The 16,568-nt window shown below is 50.7% G+C and overlaps 2 protein-coding genes and 1 long non-coding RNA gene across 12 annotated transcripts; 1 reads left to right on the forward strand and 2 right to left on the reverse strand.

Annotated features, from left to right (window-relative positions):
- Positions 1 to 2,602: 2,602 nt before the first annotated feature.
- On the reverse strand, positions 2,603 to 7,054 carry LOC133247409 (cytochrome c oxidase assembly protein COX14). 8 transcript variants are annotated; one of them, XM_061416158.1, is made up of 4 exons: positions 6,787 to 6,882; positions 6,184 to 6,278; positions 3,115 to 3,152; positions 2,603 to 3,011 (listed from the first exon to the last, which is right to left on the reverse strand). In XM_061416158.1, the coding sequence occupies exon 4, from the start codon at positions 3,001 to 3,003 to the stop codon at positions 2,830 to 2,832; it is 174 nt and encodes a 57-aa protein (XP_061272142.1). In that variant the 5' UTR covers positions 3,004 to 3,011; positions 3,115 to 3,152; positions 6,184 to 6,278; positions 6,787 to 6,882; the 3' UTR covers positions 2,603 to 2,829. The 8 variants fall into 8 exon arrangements, with proteins under 8 accessions (XP_061272142.1, XP_061272139.1, XP_061272137.1 ...); XM_061416155.1 differs by lacking the exons at positions 3,115 to 3,152; positions 6,787 to 6,882 and adding an exon at positions 6,968 to 7,054 and having other exon boundaries at positions 6,176 to 6,278; XM_061416153.1 differs by lacking the exons at positions 3,115 to 3,152; positions 6,787 to 6,882 and adding an exon at positions 6,968 to 6,989.
- Positions 7,055 to 8,957: 1,903 nt separating this feature from the next.
- GPD1 (glycerol-3-phosphate dehydrogenase 1) lies at positions 8,958 to 16,477 on the reverse strand. Of its 3 annotated transcripts, XM_061416146.1 has the most exons (9): positions 15,216 to 15,373; positions 14,467 to 14,653; positions 13,784 to 13,961; positions 12,835 to 12,975; positions 12,127 to 12,265; positions 11,774 to 11,886; positions 10,863 to 11,096; positions 10,535 to 10,641; positions 8,958 to 9,597 (listed from the first exon to the last, which is right to left on the reverse strand). In XM_061416146.1, exons 2-9 carry the CDS (start codon positions 14,505 to 14,507, stop codon positions 9,501 to 9,503), a joined length of 1,050 nt encoding a protein of 349 aa, XP_061272130.1. In that variant the 5' UTR covers positions 14,508 to 14,653; positions 15,216 to 15,373; the 3' UTR covers positions 8,958 to 9,500. The 3 variants fall into 3 exon arrangements, with proteins under 3 accessions (XP_061272130.1, XP_061272129.1, XP_061272131.1); XM_061416145.1 differs by having other exon boundaries at positions 14,467 to 15,373; XM_061416147.1 differs by lacking the exon at positions 13,784 to 13,961 and having other exon boundaries at positions 14,467 to 16,477.
- LOC133247410 (uncharacterized) lies at positions 11,067 to 16,438 on the forward strand. Its single transcript, XR_009736378.1, has 2 exons — positions 11,067 to 11,117; positions 11,641 to 16,438. It is a non-coding gene; the product is annotated as an uncharacterized LOC133247410 (long non-coding RNA).
- Positions 16,478 to 16,568: the final 91 nt, after the last annotated feature.

The following is a 16,568-nucleotide window of genomic DNA, read 5'->3' on the forward strand; positions in this document are numbered from 1 at the left end:
CTGGTGAGTTGGAACATTGATTGGTGTGGAAAAAACGTATCTGGTGTTCAAAGTTTTGTGAACAGAGGAAACAGTTTCCATCTAAGGCCTCCTTCAGCCTCTACCCTGTTCCACATTACCTCACCCCCAATATAATGACTACTGTTGTCCTTACAATCCATTTTTTATACTTTTACAACCACTTATGTATCCATAACAACAGAGACTATGGGTTTCCTCATGGGTTTGTGATATATCTTCTCATATTCAATTTCTCATATATATATATGTGTGTGTGTGTGTGTGTATATATAGATAGATAGATAGATCTGTGTCTGAGTTTATTTTTCTATGCCATTGGTCTATTTGTCTGCTCCTGTACTAATACCACAACACTTAATTACTATTAGCTTTCTATAGCGTCTTGGTATCTGGTAGCCCCAACCCATCTTCTTTCTTTTCAAAATTGTCTTAGCTCTCTGTGCTTTTAAAGATTTTTTTTTAAGAGAAAAGGTGGTGTATTCTATAGATATTTGGCCCAGCATGGGAGGGTAAAGGGTCAGAGAAACCTTTTTGGAAAAAGGATACTGTAAGATGGAAAGGAGGTTCCATTTAAAGAGAAAGCACGAACAAGCATGGAGACAAGAAACAACGTGCAACCACACAAGGGGTTTGATGTTACGAGAACCTAAAGGGTGAGGTAGGAACGTAAAGGTGGGTCAAATCTGAAGGACCTGAGGATGCACCATACTAAGGAGTTTGGACTTGACCATATAGGTGAGGGCTTCTTTAACTCACTTGGCTGTGATGGGTCTCAGTTGTGGCATGCAAGATCTTCAATCTCTGTTGCAGTATGTGGGATCTTTAGTTGTAGCATAAGGGATCTAGTTCCCTGACCAGGGATGGAACCTGGGCCCTCTGCATTGGGAGCGTGGCGTCTTAGCCACTGGACCACCAAGGAAGTACCTGAGTCAGCGATTCTTAACCTGATGTCTATGGTTGAGCTTCAAAGAGGATCTGAAGCAGGAGAATGCCATGATCTCCCTTTGTTGCCAATATAGATCTAATTATCAGATAACAATGCAGCAAATCTGATGAGGTAAAGATTGGAACTGTGAACTAAAAATCTTCTGCAAAAGTGTAAGCAAGAAATGACAAGGGTAGAACTGACCAAATGGATGTTTAAATGGTAAAAATTAGTAAGACAATTACTTGGTTGGCAGTAGGATACAGGGAATAATGTAATAAAACCCCTATATTCCTGACTTAGATGATAGTTGAAAATAAGGGGGAAAAAACACGAGTAGGTCCTGGCGATACGAAGAAATGCTTAGTTGTAGACATGTCATGTAAGAGATTCAAGTGGATATAGCAAGCAGCTGGTTGTTATCTGAAGCTCAAAAGGTAAGCCTGGAAGATGCAGGTGTGGAGGGCAGCAGCAGGTTTGAATAGGTGACACTTCTTGTCATGTACCAGAGTATTAAACTTAATATGAAATCTCTCATTCAACTTCAAACCAGTCTTTTAAATTAGGAACTACCACTTAAGCACGCGTATCTACTGAGGAGGAGGCAGAGGGTGAATTAGATAACTAAGGGAACAAGGTCTGGGGCTAAGGGTAAGGCTGGAGGCAGGGGCGCTATTAAGAGGATTGGCTCTGGGTACAGGCTGGACAGGGAAGCCGATTCGGCCAAAAAGGAACAGATGGGAAGAAAAGAATGAATCCACAGAGTTAAAGTCTTCAAGTCTTAAAACAGTGAAAATGAGAATGTAAGAAAGCTCCTCAGAAAGGACTATTTTTATTGGAAGTGGCATTGGGGAGCTGAGAGAACCATGATCCTACTATAGGCAAGTGAGAAGGCAGTGAAGTCCTTCATTAGCATGTCCAGAAAGGATGAGAGGAAAAGGGTTGAGGATATAGGAAAGCTGAGTTTCTAAATCCTGGAACAGGGCTTTCAGGTGATAGGTTTAGGAACAGAGAGACAAAAGTCAGAGCAGTGTGTACACGAGAGCAAAGAGAGGACAGGTGTCAAATAATGGGGGTTATTTGGGCAATTACCGAGAATGACATGAACAAGCAAGTCTCAAAGCTCAAAATGAAATGGTAAGTCTCTCTTCATAGTTGGGTTTTACCTCAAATGCTGTTCTTTCATATCCTCTTTGCAAGAAGAGAAATCGAACCTGATGCTTATACCCACTGTCCCTAAGGAGATAGACTGCATTACTATAGGCTGCCCAGAAGTCCTTCACATTTTTTAAGAACTATCCCTCTTCTACTTCATGCAATTTTGATACAGCTACTAAACAAGAGCCTCTGCCTCCCTTGACACGTGTGGCCATGCTGACCACAGAACCCCATTACTTGGACATAATAACTGGTCCAGAAATGGCCCCTGACCGAAAAAGAGCTTTGGTCTTTACAGAGTCTTCTCAGGGGATTTATACAGGTGCTGGGGCAGTCTTTTCATTGAGATCATGAGAGTTGAGATTACTATTCCTAGAACTAGTTAATAGGCAGAGCCCAAGATATGGAACTCTAATCCGTGACTAGAAAATGGGTAGTCAAGGTCCCACCTCTGTGGTCCACACCCTATTCAAGTAAACAAAAGCACCAAGACACAGATATGGCAAAGTATTTAATGTCTATAGGTGTGCCTCACCCTCCCATTCCTGTTTTGATTCGATAGCCTCTCCAAACTGGCTGCACCAGAGAAAACATGGGCATTTTCCACAGAGCAGAGTTTGAAAGCCAGTAAGGCCCTGGTCCTCTTGACTCAGAAACGATTGCAGGTGCAGTCTTTCCACAGCATGCCTCAGGCCTCTCTGCTCAAGGAAAAAAGCCCCCCAATTCTATAGGGCTCCTGAGGTCTTCTGTTCTTCTGCAGCCTGGCGCCGGGAGCTGCGCCGCTGGAAATAGTGGTAGGCTCGGACACTGCAGAGGTAACCCCCGTACACAGTGAGGAGCATCATGGAGGTGGAGAAGGTCTTGTAGCCAATGTCAGCTAGTTGCTTGGCAGTTGGCATGTTGTCCCCTATAAAGACAGACTGGATTTAGACCCAAGGATAAGGCCTCATCTGCCCAGCCCCCTCCCCTGCTTATCTGGCTGCACTCTATTCTGAATAGCTGCTACTCACATGGCAAAGTTTGGTAGCTCAGCTGGTAAAGAATCCACCTGCAATGCAGGAGACCCCAGTTCAATTCCTGGGTTGGGAAGATCCCCTGGGGAAGGGATAGGCTACTCACTCCAGTATTCTTGGGCTTCCCTGGTGGCTCAGCTGGTAAAGAATCTGCCTGCAATGTGGGAGACCTGGGTTCAATCCTTGGGTTGGGAAGATCCCACGGAGGAGGGCATGACAATCCACTCCAATATCCTTGCCTGGAGAATCCCCATGGACAGAGGAGCCTGACGGGTTACAGTCCATGGGGTCAAAAAGAGTAGGACACGACTGAGCAACTAAGCACAGCACATACTGGAAGATATTGTTGGGAACTCTTAAGATTCAAAAGGGCAAACAAAGTCTGCATACAAGGTACAGAAACATAGCTCAAACCAGGTGTATATGAATGACATCACAGCTAACACTTGACCCTCCATGTTTATGGAATGAAGCGACTGGTATGGACCACCTAGAAATGTTCTTAATTGGTGTATTACTTTAGGCACACATCAGTTTTTCTGGCCAGAAAGGAATTAATGGAAATAGCCAGAGATTAAATATTAGCAGTATATTATTCTGTCATAGGAGCCTTCTGGGCAATATCTAATTTGTTTTCCCATAAAATCATCTTATTTATGGCTCAGATTCCCAGGTTGGTCTTCAAGCATCTCTTAAAGCCATAGTATCCTTGAAATAGTGCCAATAGTATGTTTATATTGTTTCAATTAGACATAACCTTCTACAGCATTAATTCTAAGTTTCAAACATAAAACCAAGAACCTATCCCAAGGGCTAAAAACAAACTTACTGAGGCCCCAGCAAATGTTAACTCACATGTGCTTCAGATAAATTACTTCTAATTTGTGTTCCCTGGATAGTCTGAGCTAGGGAACAAGAGAAAGAATCTCTCATCTTGAACAAAATGTTCCTCAATCTGGGACTCTGCTGAGAGAATTAAAACTCTGACTGCAGTTAGTGAGAATAGGTTTCTTAAAAGTAAAGAATTTGAAAGAAGAGAAGTTCAGAATTAGCTGGTTGAGGGGATCTCGAGTAGGGTAAGATGTCTAATTACTTTCCAAAGTAAGTCCCATGAGTTGAATACTGCCTTTGAGCCAGTCCTTGAGGGTGGATCCCAATGCTGAGCTGAGGCACAGCTTCCTTGAATCATAATTCCAAGTGGCTATTGAAAGTAACATTAAATAATGTCAGAGGAAGAAAACCAAATGGCACAGGGGCAAGATAAGAAAGGGATGTTTTCAGGTTATTTGAAGTTTGAAAGGCCTCTAAGCTGTGAGACAGAAACACACACACACACACACAGACACACACACACACACACACACAGGTTATTTGAAGTTTGAAAGGCCTCTAAGCTGTGAGACAGAAACACACACACACACACACAGGTTATTTGAAGTTTGAAAGGCCTCTAAGCTGTGAGACAGAAGCACACACACACACACACACACAGGTTATTTGAAGTTTGAAAGGCCTCTAAGCTGTGAGATAGACAGATACACACATACACACACACACACACACACACACACACACAGGTTATTTGAAGTTTGAAAGGCCTCTAAGCTGTGAGATAGACAGATACACACATACACACACACACACACACACACACACACACACACACACACACACACACACAGCAGGACACTAAGGTAATAAGCTCCCAGTTGGCAGCCTTCAAACTCCACCTAACTTATTCTTTCTCATCCTATCCCCCATTATCCTGGCCAGACACTAACCACTTATAGGACCACCTCTTCTCAGAGCTGGAGGAAGAAGGCTGGAAATAGGGTGGTAGGTCTTGCCTAGAAGAGTGATAGAAGATCTACTGATGAAAATTTTCTAGAATCTCTTCTCCTGTCTAATCCAACTTGAGATTTCTATTTTCAAATTAACAAAAACTCTTCAGACCCTGAGCTAAAGCAGGGCAGTAGTAAAGGAGAACACAGATGAAGAAATTATTCTGGAAGTAGAACAAGGCTTATTAATTGGATGGGCTAGGGCAAAGTTGATGTATCTTCAAGTTAACAACTGAGGAAACTTACCTGGGAAAGAGGCTAGGCTACAGATACATATGGAAATAACAAGTGATACCAAATTAGAGGATAAAATCAAAGAGAGTGAAGTCAAGGGAACACCAGTTTGAAGAAAGAAAACAATTAGGGAAGGAAAACAGGTAGGAAATTCCAGAAACACGTGGAATGCTCTTTCATTTAACCATGACAATGGTTGAAAATCACTGCTCTATCAAGTTACTGCCACTAACAGAGGTATGCTTTATCTTTCGGGTATACTGGGCCAGAAGGAAAAAGGCCCATGAACCCCAACATGTCTATGCATTTTTCTAGGATAGAAACAGATGATTAGAAGGATCATAACCCCCTTTCACCCCAAAGATAAGAACCGATGTTGTGATTTGCTGGTTAAGGGAATGGCAATGATAAGAATAACACAAGGTCAAGTAAATTCTAGTTTTGTTTTGCTTACTGATAAGGAGATTTGAATGTTTTCAGAGAAGAAGTTCAATTCAGTCACTCAGTCGGATCCTACTCTTTGCGACCCCACAGACTGCTGCATGCCAGCCTTCCCTGTCCATCACCAACTCCCAGAGAACAAAAGAAGAAACTGGTGGCTAAACTGAGTGAGGTGGGTGGGATGGAATAAGATCTAGGATGGCCCAGAAAAAGAGGAAATTAGAAGTCCAAGTAGAAGGATTAACCTTGAAAATGAAAATTTTTGAGGTTAGCAGGAGAACCTTCTCATCTATGGGGCATGGTTTCTCAATAAAGCTCAAGGGTCTGTTATGGGGTTAGACTGGTTTCAGAATAACAACAAAAAGAAAACAAGAACCATAATGAAAAATGACACAAGGGTGTAATCTATAAAAACGTTTTCAAATTGTGGCTCTTTTTCTGCCCCCTGAACACGGGAGAACCTCAAAGCTCAGATCTCTCTCCTCTGGAAAACTCATTTCCTCAAATGGGTCCATTCACCTTAGCTTAGATTTACTACTCACTTATCTACCTTTCACTCGGGCTATGTATGAAGGCTGCAGAGAAGGTGGCTTCTGTCCCAAAGGAGTTTATGGTTTGATGCGGATAAGCTGTGCATCCCAAATTCTGTTAGACAAAGTAGAAGACAGCAGTGACTAGAAAAAAAGAGGCATTTTGAGACTTCAGAGACAAAGCGAGGGCTCAAGAAAAGTTAGCAGAAAGGTGGAGACGGGCGGGCAGCAGTCGTTAGAAGGATTGGGAGGATTTACGTCAGTCAAGAGGGAGGGAGAGATATCCCAGGAACTGAAAGCAGCAAAGGAGTGGAGCCAGTTAATCGATAAACAGGAACGGGTGCCCGGGAAAGCTGCATTTCAGGGCACAGCGGACTACAAGATGAGAAAGGGTCAGAGTTACTAGAGTCAGAGCGTGGAGGACAAAACGCGCGGTGGAGTCAAGGCCTGACAGAAACCTACGGCCGCGAGGAGGATGCTGGGCTGGAAGCAGCGCACGATACGCGGTAAACCTCAAGGACACCGAAGACTGGGCATGCGAGGATGCGGTAAGCAAAGGCCGGCCCCAGCGGGAGCGCCTCAGCACACCGGAGGCCCGGGCTCCGGCCTGATTCAGGGCGTACCTGGATGCTGCCGCTCCCTGCCGTCCGACCGAGGCCTCCAGCCTGCGCGACCTCAGAGCGTAGACAGAAGCGGCACCCGGGACCAGAACGAGTAAGAATAGTGGCCCAGGAACAACACTGAATGCTGAGGCGCTATTGGTGCCGAACACCACCCTTTCTCCCGCCCCCTCGCCCCGCTTACCCTCTAGAATTTGGCTCCCGACGAGGGTAGAGCCCTGCGCGTCGGACGCAGCATAAACCCGCCCATGAAGGCGGGAGCCCGCGCCGGTGGCAGCTCTGATTGGTTGCCGCCTTTGAACTTCCGACTTCCGGGTCAGGCGCCTTTAGTACGCATCCTCAGACGAGTCTTCCTCTCGGAGAGGCCTGTTGATTTCTGGGGGTTGTAGTCATTCTTCACTGAGAAAAGGTCTTTGGCGACCCAAGTTCTGTAACCAGAACTTTTAGGATAATCAGTCACGAGAGAAAAGGCGATCTTTCTCTCCAACTCTGAGGAAACCAGCCAATCCTCAGCCTGTGGCACAGTGACGTCTCCGGTAGCTAGGTAGGTTCTCTCGGAGTCAGCCCTCTGAAGGGGACTGTGCGCCCCCTACAGATTGGAGCTGCCCTCTTCCCCGCCGCCGGCCCTTAAGCCCAGCTCAGGTAGGAATCCGACCCGCACCGCGAGGCCTGGGCCGCCCAGGACTGCGGCCGGTGTAGCCATGGGCACGGAGTGGGCGCAAGGGTCGTATTTCCGTAATGTTTCTGTCCCATATGTGACCTCCCCGCTTGCAGGCGGCGTGATATAGCCCCAAAGCGCCTGGAAAGGATTGGGGGGGATGCCACTTGGGGAAAGCGGGACTGCGTGGGCACCCCAGCAAGGGGCCGGGAGTGGCTAGGACAATCGAGGAAAGATTTCTTTTTTCCTTTTTCCCGTGGCATGAGTGCAAACATACGCATGTAGTGATGCACACTGCACATGCACCGCCACGTGCAGTTAAGTGTCCTACCCCAACTTGTTTCTGGGAAAACCAAATCGGTTTTTGGATAGGCGAATAGGCCTGATTCAGAAGCCTCAGATTCAGTTAATGGTGAACAAAAATAAGCAAAGGTTTCTGACTCTCCAAGAGGGTCGCAGCTGCAGCCTAGGGAAGGAGCTGTCATTTTGCCCTGACTTTGACCTCCTAGAGAGGCAGTTTCTGGATCCAGTCAGCACCAGACCTGGGCCCAGCCTCACTGCCTGACCCAGGAAGCTCTGCCCTTCACTGGTGAGGGTGACTCCTCTTCTCAAGCACCTGCCTGGTTTGTCCAGGAGTAAGGGAAGATTAACTTAATGCTGGCCAGAGCCAGTGTGCCAGGCACTGCCACACAGGAAGCTGAGACCCTCTGCTGGACGTGACAGGAGCCCTTGGGCTCTATTTATAGCCAGGGGCTCAAACTGCTGACCTGTGACATTCCCCTGCTGCCTCATTCCAGCCTGGAGCAAGGCCACTGCCAAGCACAGACCTCTCCTTCCTCCTCTCACCCCAGGGGGTAGTGTGGTTTGACTGTTTTTCCTCCTCCATGAATTTCCCAGCTCCTGAGGTGCTAGGGAAGTCAATGCTGCATGAGAAGGCCTTCCGGTGACAAAGGAGAGCTGACCTTGGAGTGTCAGGACCACCAAGATGGGGACCTGCTCGTCCTCCCTTACCCACTCTTTGGCCCTTTGGCCTCCAAGTACAGGTGCTGGTTAGCTGCCCTGGCTGTTCTAGGGGTAGCTGAGAATTGGGTATAGGGTTTAGGAGGAGGTAAGGATCCAAGATGTCTTGGGGAGACAGCAGCAGGAGGGACCCAGCTGACACCTCCCCCCACTAGAGCTCCCAAGAAGGGAGGCAGGGCAGTTACAAAGGTCAAAGGGAGCAGGGTGATCTGAGTTTGCTATGAAAAGGTGTAGCTCTGTCAGCAGATTAAGTTCCTGCTCCCCAAAGAGGGTACTGGCGGGGAGGGTGAGAGAGGCTTGGAAAGGTCACGCATGGTAGGGAGAAGCTGGCAAAGAACTAGGGACCGGGAAGTCCCGAGGGAGAATGACAAGCCCCATGGCCAGAGATGCCAGCGTGGCAGCAACCCTGGTGCCAGGGCAGCCTGGGGGAGGGGGAAAGGGGAGATGACCAGAGCTTTCTGAGGACGCAGATGTTGCTAGGAGAAGCTAGAAGGCGGTTGTTTGAGATCTTTGTATTTTGTGAACAAACACTGAGAGATCCATTGATGCCCTGTGGGGCCTGGCAGAGGTCAGAGCAAAGGGGTCCCTGGCGCCATGTCAGCTCAAAAGCCCAGACCCCTCCCTGCAGCCCTTGCCTCATCCCTCTTGTAGCTGAGGCATGGGGACAAGAATTCTGGTCTATGTGAGGCAGCACGAAGCAGCCCTTGCCTTGCCTCCCTTTCCCTCCCCTCCTCCCCCGACAGGCCCAAAGCAGGCCACTCTGGGGCTGATTCTGCCCCTCTCACAGGACAGGGAGAAAGCTCCCCATTTGGAGAGGGACTAGGCAACTCCATTTCTGGTGAGATGTGATGGCCGAGAGGTTGTGGGCTGCTTCAGGATCTCCAGGCAGGAACCCAGGCCCTCAGCCTCCTGTCACTCAGTGAAAAGCTGAAAAGACGCTGCTCCGTGGGGAGTCCCGGAGCTCCTGGTGGCCAGGCACCCCAAGCTTCTGCCTGTCTCCATTGATAAAGAGGCTGCCTGGCCTGGGCCTCAGGCCTGCTCACACATGTTCTGGATGATTCTGCAGGCAGTGGATGAATTCCCCCACTGGCTGGTTCTCGTAGCATACCTTGTACACAGCTGTGAACAGAGGGAACCTAGAATGGGGAAGGACAGAGCCAGCTTGGCCTCCAGACAAGCCCCCAATCCTCCAGCCCCTAACCCTGTACTCCCTGCTTTCCCGCCTTCAAGCTCAAGCAGACCCTGGCTCTCAATTTCCAACTGCTGAGAATTTGAATTTCCTAGCCCTGGGTTTAAGGTCAGGTTCTTATTGCCCGTCTCCCTATCATATTGAACTTGCCTGCATGATTTCCTGGCATCAACTTTCTGTTCCAACTTGGCAAGCCACTTAACCTCTCTGAGCCTCACTATCATCAGCTGTAAAAGGGAGTCAGTATAACAAAGTAGTGAAGAAGTGATTATGAGTTATGTGAAGGTGCTCAGTAAATGCCAGTTTCCTTCTTCCCAGGCCGCTCCTTTTACCAGGAGGCTTTACCTGACCAGTCATGAGCTGATCTTTTGAGCTTGTTTCGAATTCTCTTGCTCTATGATTCTTTCTCAAATCAACAGAGCTCTGCTCTGATCAGTTCATCACCCCCACTGTCTCTGTGCTCCCTGAAAAGAAGACTGTCCTTTTCCGCACACCTCACCACCCAGGACAGTATTTGGAGACAGAAGGGATGGCCTCAAAGAAGTGGCTTAGACTGAGGGTGATGGACAGAGAGGCAGGACAGTCACAGAAGCTTATTCCTGTCCACTCACATAGCAGAGGACAGCAGGAGGCCATGTAAAAGGTCCTAGCAATGTGGTATAAAGAGCACTAGACTGGAAAGAATTCAAAGACAATGCACTAGCTGGGGACAGTGGGCCCACTAGACCCTCTCCAGGCTCTTGGCTCTGTCTGCAAACATAAGACAACCTTTCCCTCTCTGCCTACTTCACACTGGGCAGTGAGGAGGGTTCAGGAAGATGATGAACGGGGAGAGCCCTTCTGGCCATGGTTCCCTCAAGAGTGAGGCTGGGCCCGACACTTACTTGTCCACCATGCCTTTGTGCTGGAGGATACTGTGCAGTTCCCGGGCTGTCTGGGGCCCCTGCAGCTTCTGTCCATTCAGCATCTCTTTCTCCAGCTGCTCAATGGACTGTGAAAAAAATAGGACGGGCAGATGGAAATGGGAGAAGGGAGTTGTCAGCGTGAGATGGAGAGACTGGGGCTCTGGCAGGAGGTGGGTCTTAAGAGGAAAGAAATGGGAATGTTCACAACAATCTTAATGTTTGTGCTCAAGAGATGCCACAAGCCAGGTTCCTCTGCCTTAACACCTACAGGGCCCACCCTCCCTGCTCCATTCTCCCTAGGGCCCACCTTTCCTGTGCGGGCGAAGGCCTCGGCCACCTTCCGGTTCCGCCCTCCGTAGCAGGTAGTGATGAGGTCAGCAACACCGCAGCTCTCCAAGAAGGTGGCAGAGGACACGGAGCCACTGCAGAAGAGCTTGGCGAAGGCGATCATCTCCATGAGTCCCAGTCGGATCACAGCTGCCTTGGTGTTGTCGCCAAAGCCCAGGCCATCACAGAAGCCAGCCCCAACGGCCACTATATTCTTTGAAGAGTGGAGTCATGGGTGAGAAAGGATCCCTCCCGCAGGCCCCACTTGGGACCCTCAGCACTTGCCTCCTGCTTCTTCCATCAGCCATGACATGCCCCCTTCCTTCATAATGAAGGAAGGTGGGTGGGCTCCTCAACTCCTTCCACTCTTGGTTTCCCCCCTTGCCACTCCCTTCTTTTAGCCTGGACTTGTGCTTCCTGGCTCCCCAGCCCTGCCCTATACTCCATCCTTGAGGACTTTCCCTGAAAACCAGTCTACCTGGCCCACCCATCCATGGCTGTTTTATGTCCCTGATAGTCATCCATAGCTCTGTCTGGGAGCCAGAGTTCTGGTCATCAGTCTGTCTGGGTGTCCTGGACATCTCATCTCCCGTTACCCTGGGTGCTCTACCAGGGCATCTCCTCTTCCCCACCAGACCAGCCCTTTGAGCCAGGGATAGGGTGTCCCACAAGGGGCTACAGAGGAAAGGAAGAAGTTGTCTCCAGTGTCTGAAGTTAAGCGATTGCAGGCCTGAGTGATCCTGGCTTTGCTTCTGCAGTGCTTCCCATGTGTCCTGTACTCAGTGAGGATGGGGAGTGAGCACCTGGAGTCCCAGCAACGTTGTACAGCTAAGCTAGGCCTTCTTTCAGGACCTTCTCCCCACCCCATAGCTGCCTCTGTGCCCCTCTCACCTTTAAGGCCCCACAGATCTCTACTGTGTCCACCTCCTGCACCACCGTGATGCGGAAATTGGGTGTCTGCATCAACTCTTTCAGAAGCTGTCCATGAGCCTGGTTCTTGCTACCTAAATTGAGGAGGGGGTAGGGCTTTAAGAAAGGGCTCTTGACTCTTCCTCCCGCACCTGCCTGAAGCAGGACCTACAACTCTTTCCACAGGGGCGTCCAACCCCCCTCATCTCTAATGCTGGGGTCTTCTTCCTTCGCCTGCCTTCTGGGGAGAAGATGGCTAGGTGGGTGGGAAATAAAGCCTGGGGAGGGGATATAACTAGAGTTGCACTATGTATGTAGGTGGGTGGGGGTCTCACCAATGGTTGTCTCACAGAACTTCTCATCAGCCACCTCGTTGGCAATGTTGGCCCCCATCAGCACACTCATGGGGATGCCAAGGCGCTCCCCAATCACTTCAGAGATGAGCTTCAGCCCCTTGGGGCCTTCGTCTACCCCCTGGGCACAGGATGGAGCTCAGGACAGGTGCCTTTTACCCCAACTGAGGGCTTCCCACCCAGAAATCCTGCCCCTTCCAAATTCACTGTGCGTCAGTGTCCCTCCCCAAAGGTCCTCCCCTAGTCCAGCGCAGCCAGAGCTTGCTGTGAGGAGAGCAGGTAGCATTTTCATGTGAAAATGAAAGCATCCCAAAATCCTCCTGCAACCTACTTCTCCGAGGTAATGTACCCCTCCACACCCCTGAACACCCCGCCCCCGAGTACTCCAAACCAGCTTCCATCCCTTCTCAGCTCCTCAAACCAGCCTGCTTCTCATATCCCCTAGGCATCCCTCGTACATCTAAATTCCCTAAGACACCTACCTCCAGATTGACACTTTATCTACTCCCCAACCAACTTCCTCTTCCCAGTGGCCCCCGGCATCTGCTTCCCCAGCCTCCCCAAAGCGAACTCTTCTCCTCTCTTCAGAAAATCCCTGGCCTACTTGTGCAGTTTTCTGTCTCACTTCACCAACCCTGAGCCCCACAGCAGGTGGCTGTACCCCCTTCCACAGGAAGGTGTCTCTGGCACCTTAATAAGAGACACGCCAATGGTGTCGGCCTTCAGGTGGCCCTTGAGCTGATCACAGATCTTGCCGATGAACTGATGGGGCACCACAAAGATCAGGATGTCGGCATCCGCTGCAGCCTGGACCACATCAGGGACAGCCACCTGTGGGGGTGACCAGTACTCATGGGCCTGCCAGACTGCTTCTAGCCCCTGTGGAGCCCCATTCGGGAGATCTAGGAGCCAGAGTGAGGCTGGTGGGGAAGAAGGACGGGTAGTTTGGGGGTTGAATCTGGAAGGGCTGAACCTGGAGGAGCAAGACACTCTATTCTCTCCCCCTCACCATTATTTCTTCTACACTTCAGCTGTCCTGGACTCTTGAGAACTCCTGGAAACCTCCTCCCAGCCCTCTCCTAACCCCTGGCTGTGGGACAGTGAGATCTGGGCTTGGCAGGAGGAAGAGGACAAGTAAGATTTCATCACCCTGCTCCTTAGGGCCCCCAGCTGGGAATGGAGAGCCCCAGTCTTCCTGCTCTCTTCCCTGCTCGCCCTTTCTAGGTGGGGAGTAAGCCACATGGATTTGACCAAAGACCTTAAGTCCAAGGAGCAGTCTCCATGTCTGCTAATCACCCAGTGAATGAGTAACAGGATTAGAGCCCGAGGCAGGCACTACCCGAACCCCAAGTCTGGGAACCAGAGAACCTGCCTTTGGTTGTCATGGAGACCAACTTCCTCATCTTTTCCCCCTCCTTTTCCTCCTGGGAGCCCACCAGGCAAAATGGAGATGCACAGGTATGCACTCGGGTTGTCCTCAGTCCCAGAGTGCTCTGGGAGCTGTGCACGAGGGTACCCTGTGCCCGGAGGAGCCCACCTGAGATGCTTCTCAAGTCCAGTGGCACATGAAATGGCCCCCGCCTGGCAGGAAGCACCCCCTCCGCTTCCCTCTCCCTTTCTACGGGGTGTTGGGGCTCACCACATTGGGGGGCAGCTTGTGCCCTGGCAGGTATTTGACATTCTCGTGCTGTGTGTTGATGATCTCTGTCAGCTTTCTGCCCCCGATGTCTTCCTCAAACACCCACATGGTCACCCGTGGGTCAAAGTGTGCCAGCTGGGCTGCATTGCCACCCACAATCTTGGCGATGGCTGAGCCCCTGGCGGGAGCGGGGAGCACAGAAATTGGAGGAGTGAGGCAGGAACAGTGGCAGGGGAGGGGACAGTGCTCCACCTCAGGATATCACAGTATCCACTGGATTATTTACTTGCCACCTCCCTTGTCACCCCTTCCCCTATGACACCGTGTCTCTAATAAGCAGGCAATAGAAAGGAGACTCTGTCTCCCTGACACTGCTGCTTGAGAAGGGGGCCAGCTCTCTGATCTCCCAACACTGCCCCCCCCCCCACCCTACCCCTGCCACCCATGCAGCTTTTCAGGCAGGGAGCCCTCTGGAGGCTCCCTTCCTGTGGGGGAAGGTACAGGTGCCACTGCCGAGAGGCAAGGGCCAGGAGGGGTCGGGGTGCCCTCTGTCCTGGTGGGGTAGGCAAGAGACAGCAGCGGGAGCCAGAGCACTTCCTGCTCACCAAGCCTCCCTCCCTGACTTCCGAAGACTTGAGGGAGCCCCCCTGCCCTCCAACACACTCCCTGACAGAGCTGCTTACCAGTTGCCAGAGCCTACAATGCAGACTTTCTTGCCGGTCATGGTGCTGCTTCTCTGCCTGAGCCGCCAGCTGGGTGCCACTCTCCCCAGCTCCCCTGCTGGCTGGGAGCATATAACTCCAACACACGTGGGTGCAGCCAAGCCCCGCCCTCCAGGGGAGGGAAGGCAGGCACCCAGGGAGACAGAGTCTGGCAGGGCCAGGGAAAGGGGGGAAAAGGAGAGAGACAGGTGGGGAACAGGAATGGGGCACAGACCAGGCCCGCTTTTCCTCTTCGGTTTTCCAGCTGACGGTGCTGGCAGGCTTCTTCCCTTGGCTCCAGCCCAGGTCCTCACCCCCCTCCCTCCCCACAATGGGCTCATCTTGAGGTCTGCCAAGAGCAAGCCCAGATAAGGAACAAGTGACCAGTCTCCTGCACTCCCTTCTGTCCCCTAGCCCTGGAATAAGCTGTATTCAGTCCTAGCAGCAGACACAGGCATGCTTGGTTTTCCAAGGTAGAATTGTCCCATGTGATCTCCCAGGACCCCCAAAACTGCTCTGCAGGTTTATCCTCTGGCAGCGATGGGTCATGTGTCACTGGTCCCACTCCAGCTCCACTGCAGCGCTGGCGTGAGTAAGGTGGGGGGTGTGAGCCCCTTTATGCAAGGTGAGGCCACACAGAAGGTGAGGGGAGGGCCTGCTTTGGGGCAGCCGAAGGATAAGAAGACCCCGCTAGCCTGAGAAACAGAACCCATCAGTGGGCCTCTCCTCACCTGAATGCCTTCCAGAAAGGAGGGCTGCTGCTGCTGCTAAGTCGCTTCAGTCGTGTCCGACTCTCTGCGACCCCATAGACGGCAGCCCATCAGGCTCCCCCATCCCTGGGATTTCTCCAGGCAAGAACACTGGAGTGGGTTGCCATTTCCTTCTCCATTGCATGAAAGAGAAAAGTGAAGTCGATCAGTCGTGTCCGACTCCCAGCGACCCCACGGACTGCAGCCCACCTGACTCCTCCGTCCATGGATTTTCCAGGCAAGAGTACTGGAGAGAAAGGAGGGCAGGAAGGGTTAAAGTTGGACGCAAAGTGGTCCACAAGTCTTTTGCAGACTCTGGGCTTGAGGAGGACAGAAGGAAGGCAGCCCAAGTGTTCACTGTCCTTGAGAGGCACTGAGCTTCCTTCACTTCTCTCTTGGGTTTCCCAGCTACTACCATGCCAGGGGCTCCTTCAGATTAGTGGCTATTTTGCAGAAGCCAGAAAGGGGAGGGAGGCAGGACCTGGGGCAGCTGTGACCTCTGTAGAGCCTTGTGGTCTCAGATGCTGTAACTGAGTGGGGTGTGTGCTTTTGGGAGGAGGGAGAATGCAAGGGGCACACTGAGTAGCTCGAGGCGCTATGTTGCCCACAGCAATGTTTAAGCGGGAGCTTCGGTTTCTAGGCTGATGTGGAGAGCGGGGCAAAGGCCCCCAACACTCCAGCTGTCTGTGCACCTTGGCCTGGAAGGCAGTCACCACTGTGTGCTCACGTGCCGACCTCCTGGCTTGGCCGACTGCTGAGTGGGTGTTTCCGTCCCCCTGGGCTGTTGCTGGCCGCAAACTGTGATAAGCACTGGGCCAGAGGGGAGTCTGTGTGCAACCACTGAATCAGGGTCAGTGGCCCTGAGAGCAAGACTGGGGAGAAATGGTTTTCTAAGTTCTAGGGACTGCCTGGAAAAGCCCACCATACTCTGCTCCCATGGCCAGGGAGTTCCCTTACAGGGACATAAATGAAATCAGTAGCTGATTGTTTCTCTTAGGAAGAAAATTAAGCCTACTACAGAGCCAGCTTCCTGCAGATTACTGTTATTGCACTGGCATCAAGAAAAAGGCACCAGTGCCAGGCTGCCAGCTGGGAGCTCCGATTACGGGTGATGAAGAGAAAGAATGCTTCTGTCCCTGGCACATAGGATGAGAACCCCAAAGAATGGATGTTTATGCATAAAATAACCTCCTGTTTTTGCCTAACTGCTTCCATCTCTCATTTTGTCCCTACCATCATTTTTAGTAGTATGGAGACAAAGAATTTGTTCATTTATATAGGAATGAAGTGTGCAGAGATTCAGAATTGGCTTGTCACAGGAACTTATCTGTTACA

Source organism: Bos javanicus, chromosome 5 (genome assembly GCF_032452875.1).
Source record: "Bos javanicus breed banteng chromosome 5, ARS-OSU_banteng_1.0, whole genome shotgun sequence".
Classification (NCBI taxonomy): domain Eukaryota; kingdom Metazoa; phylum Chordata; class Mammalia; order Artiodactyla; family Bovidae; genus Bos; species Bos javanicus.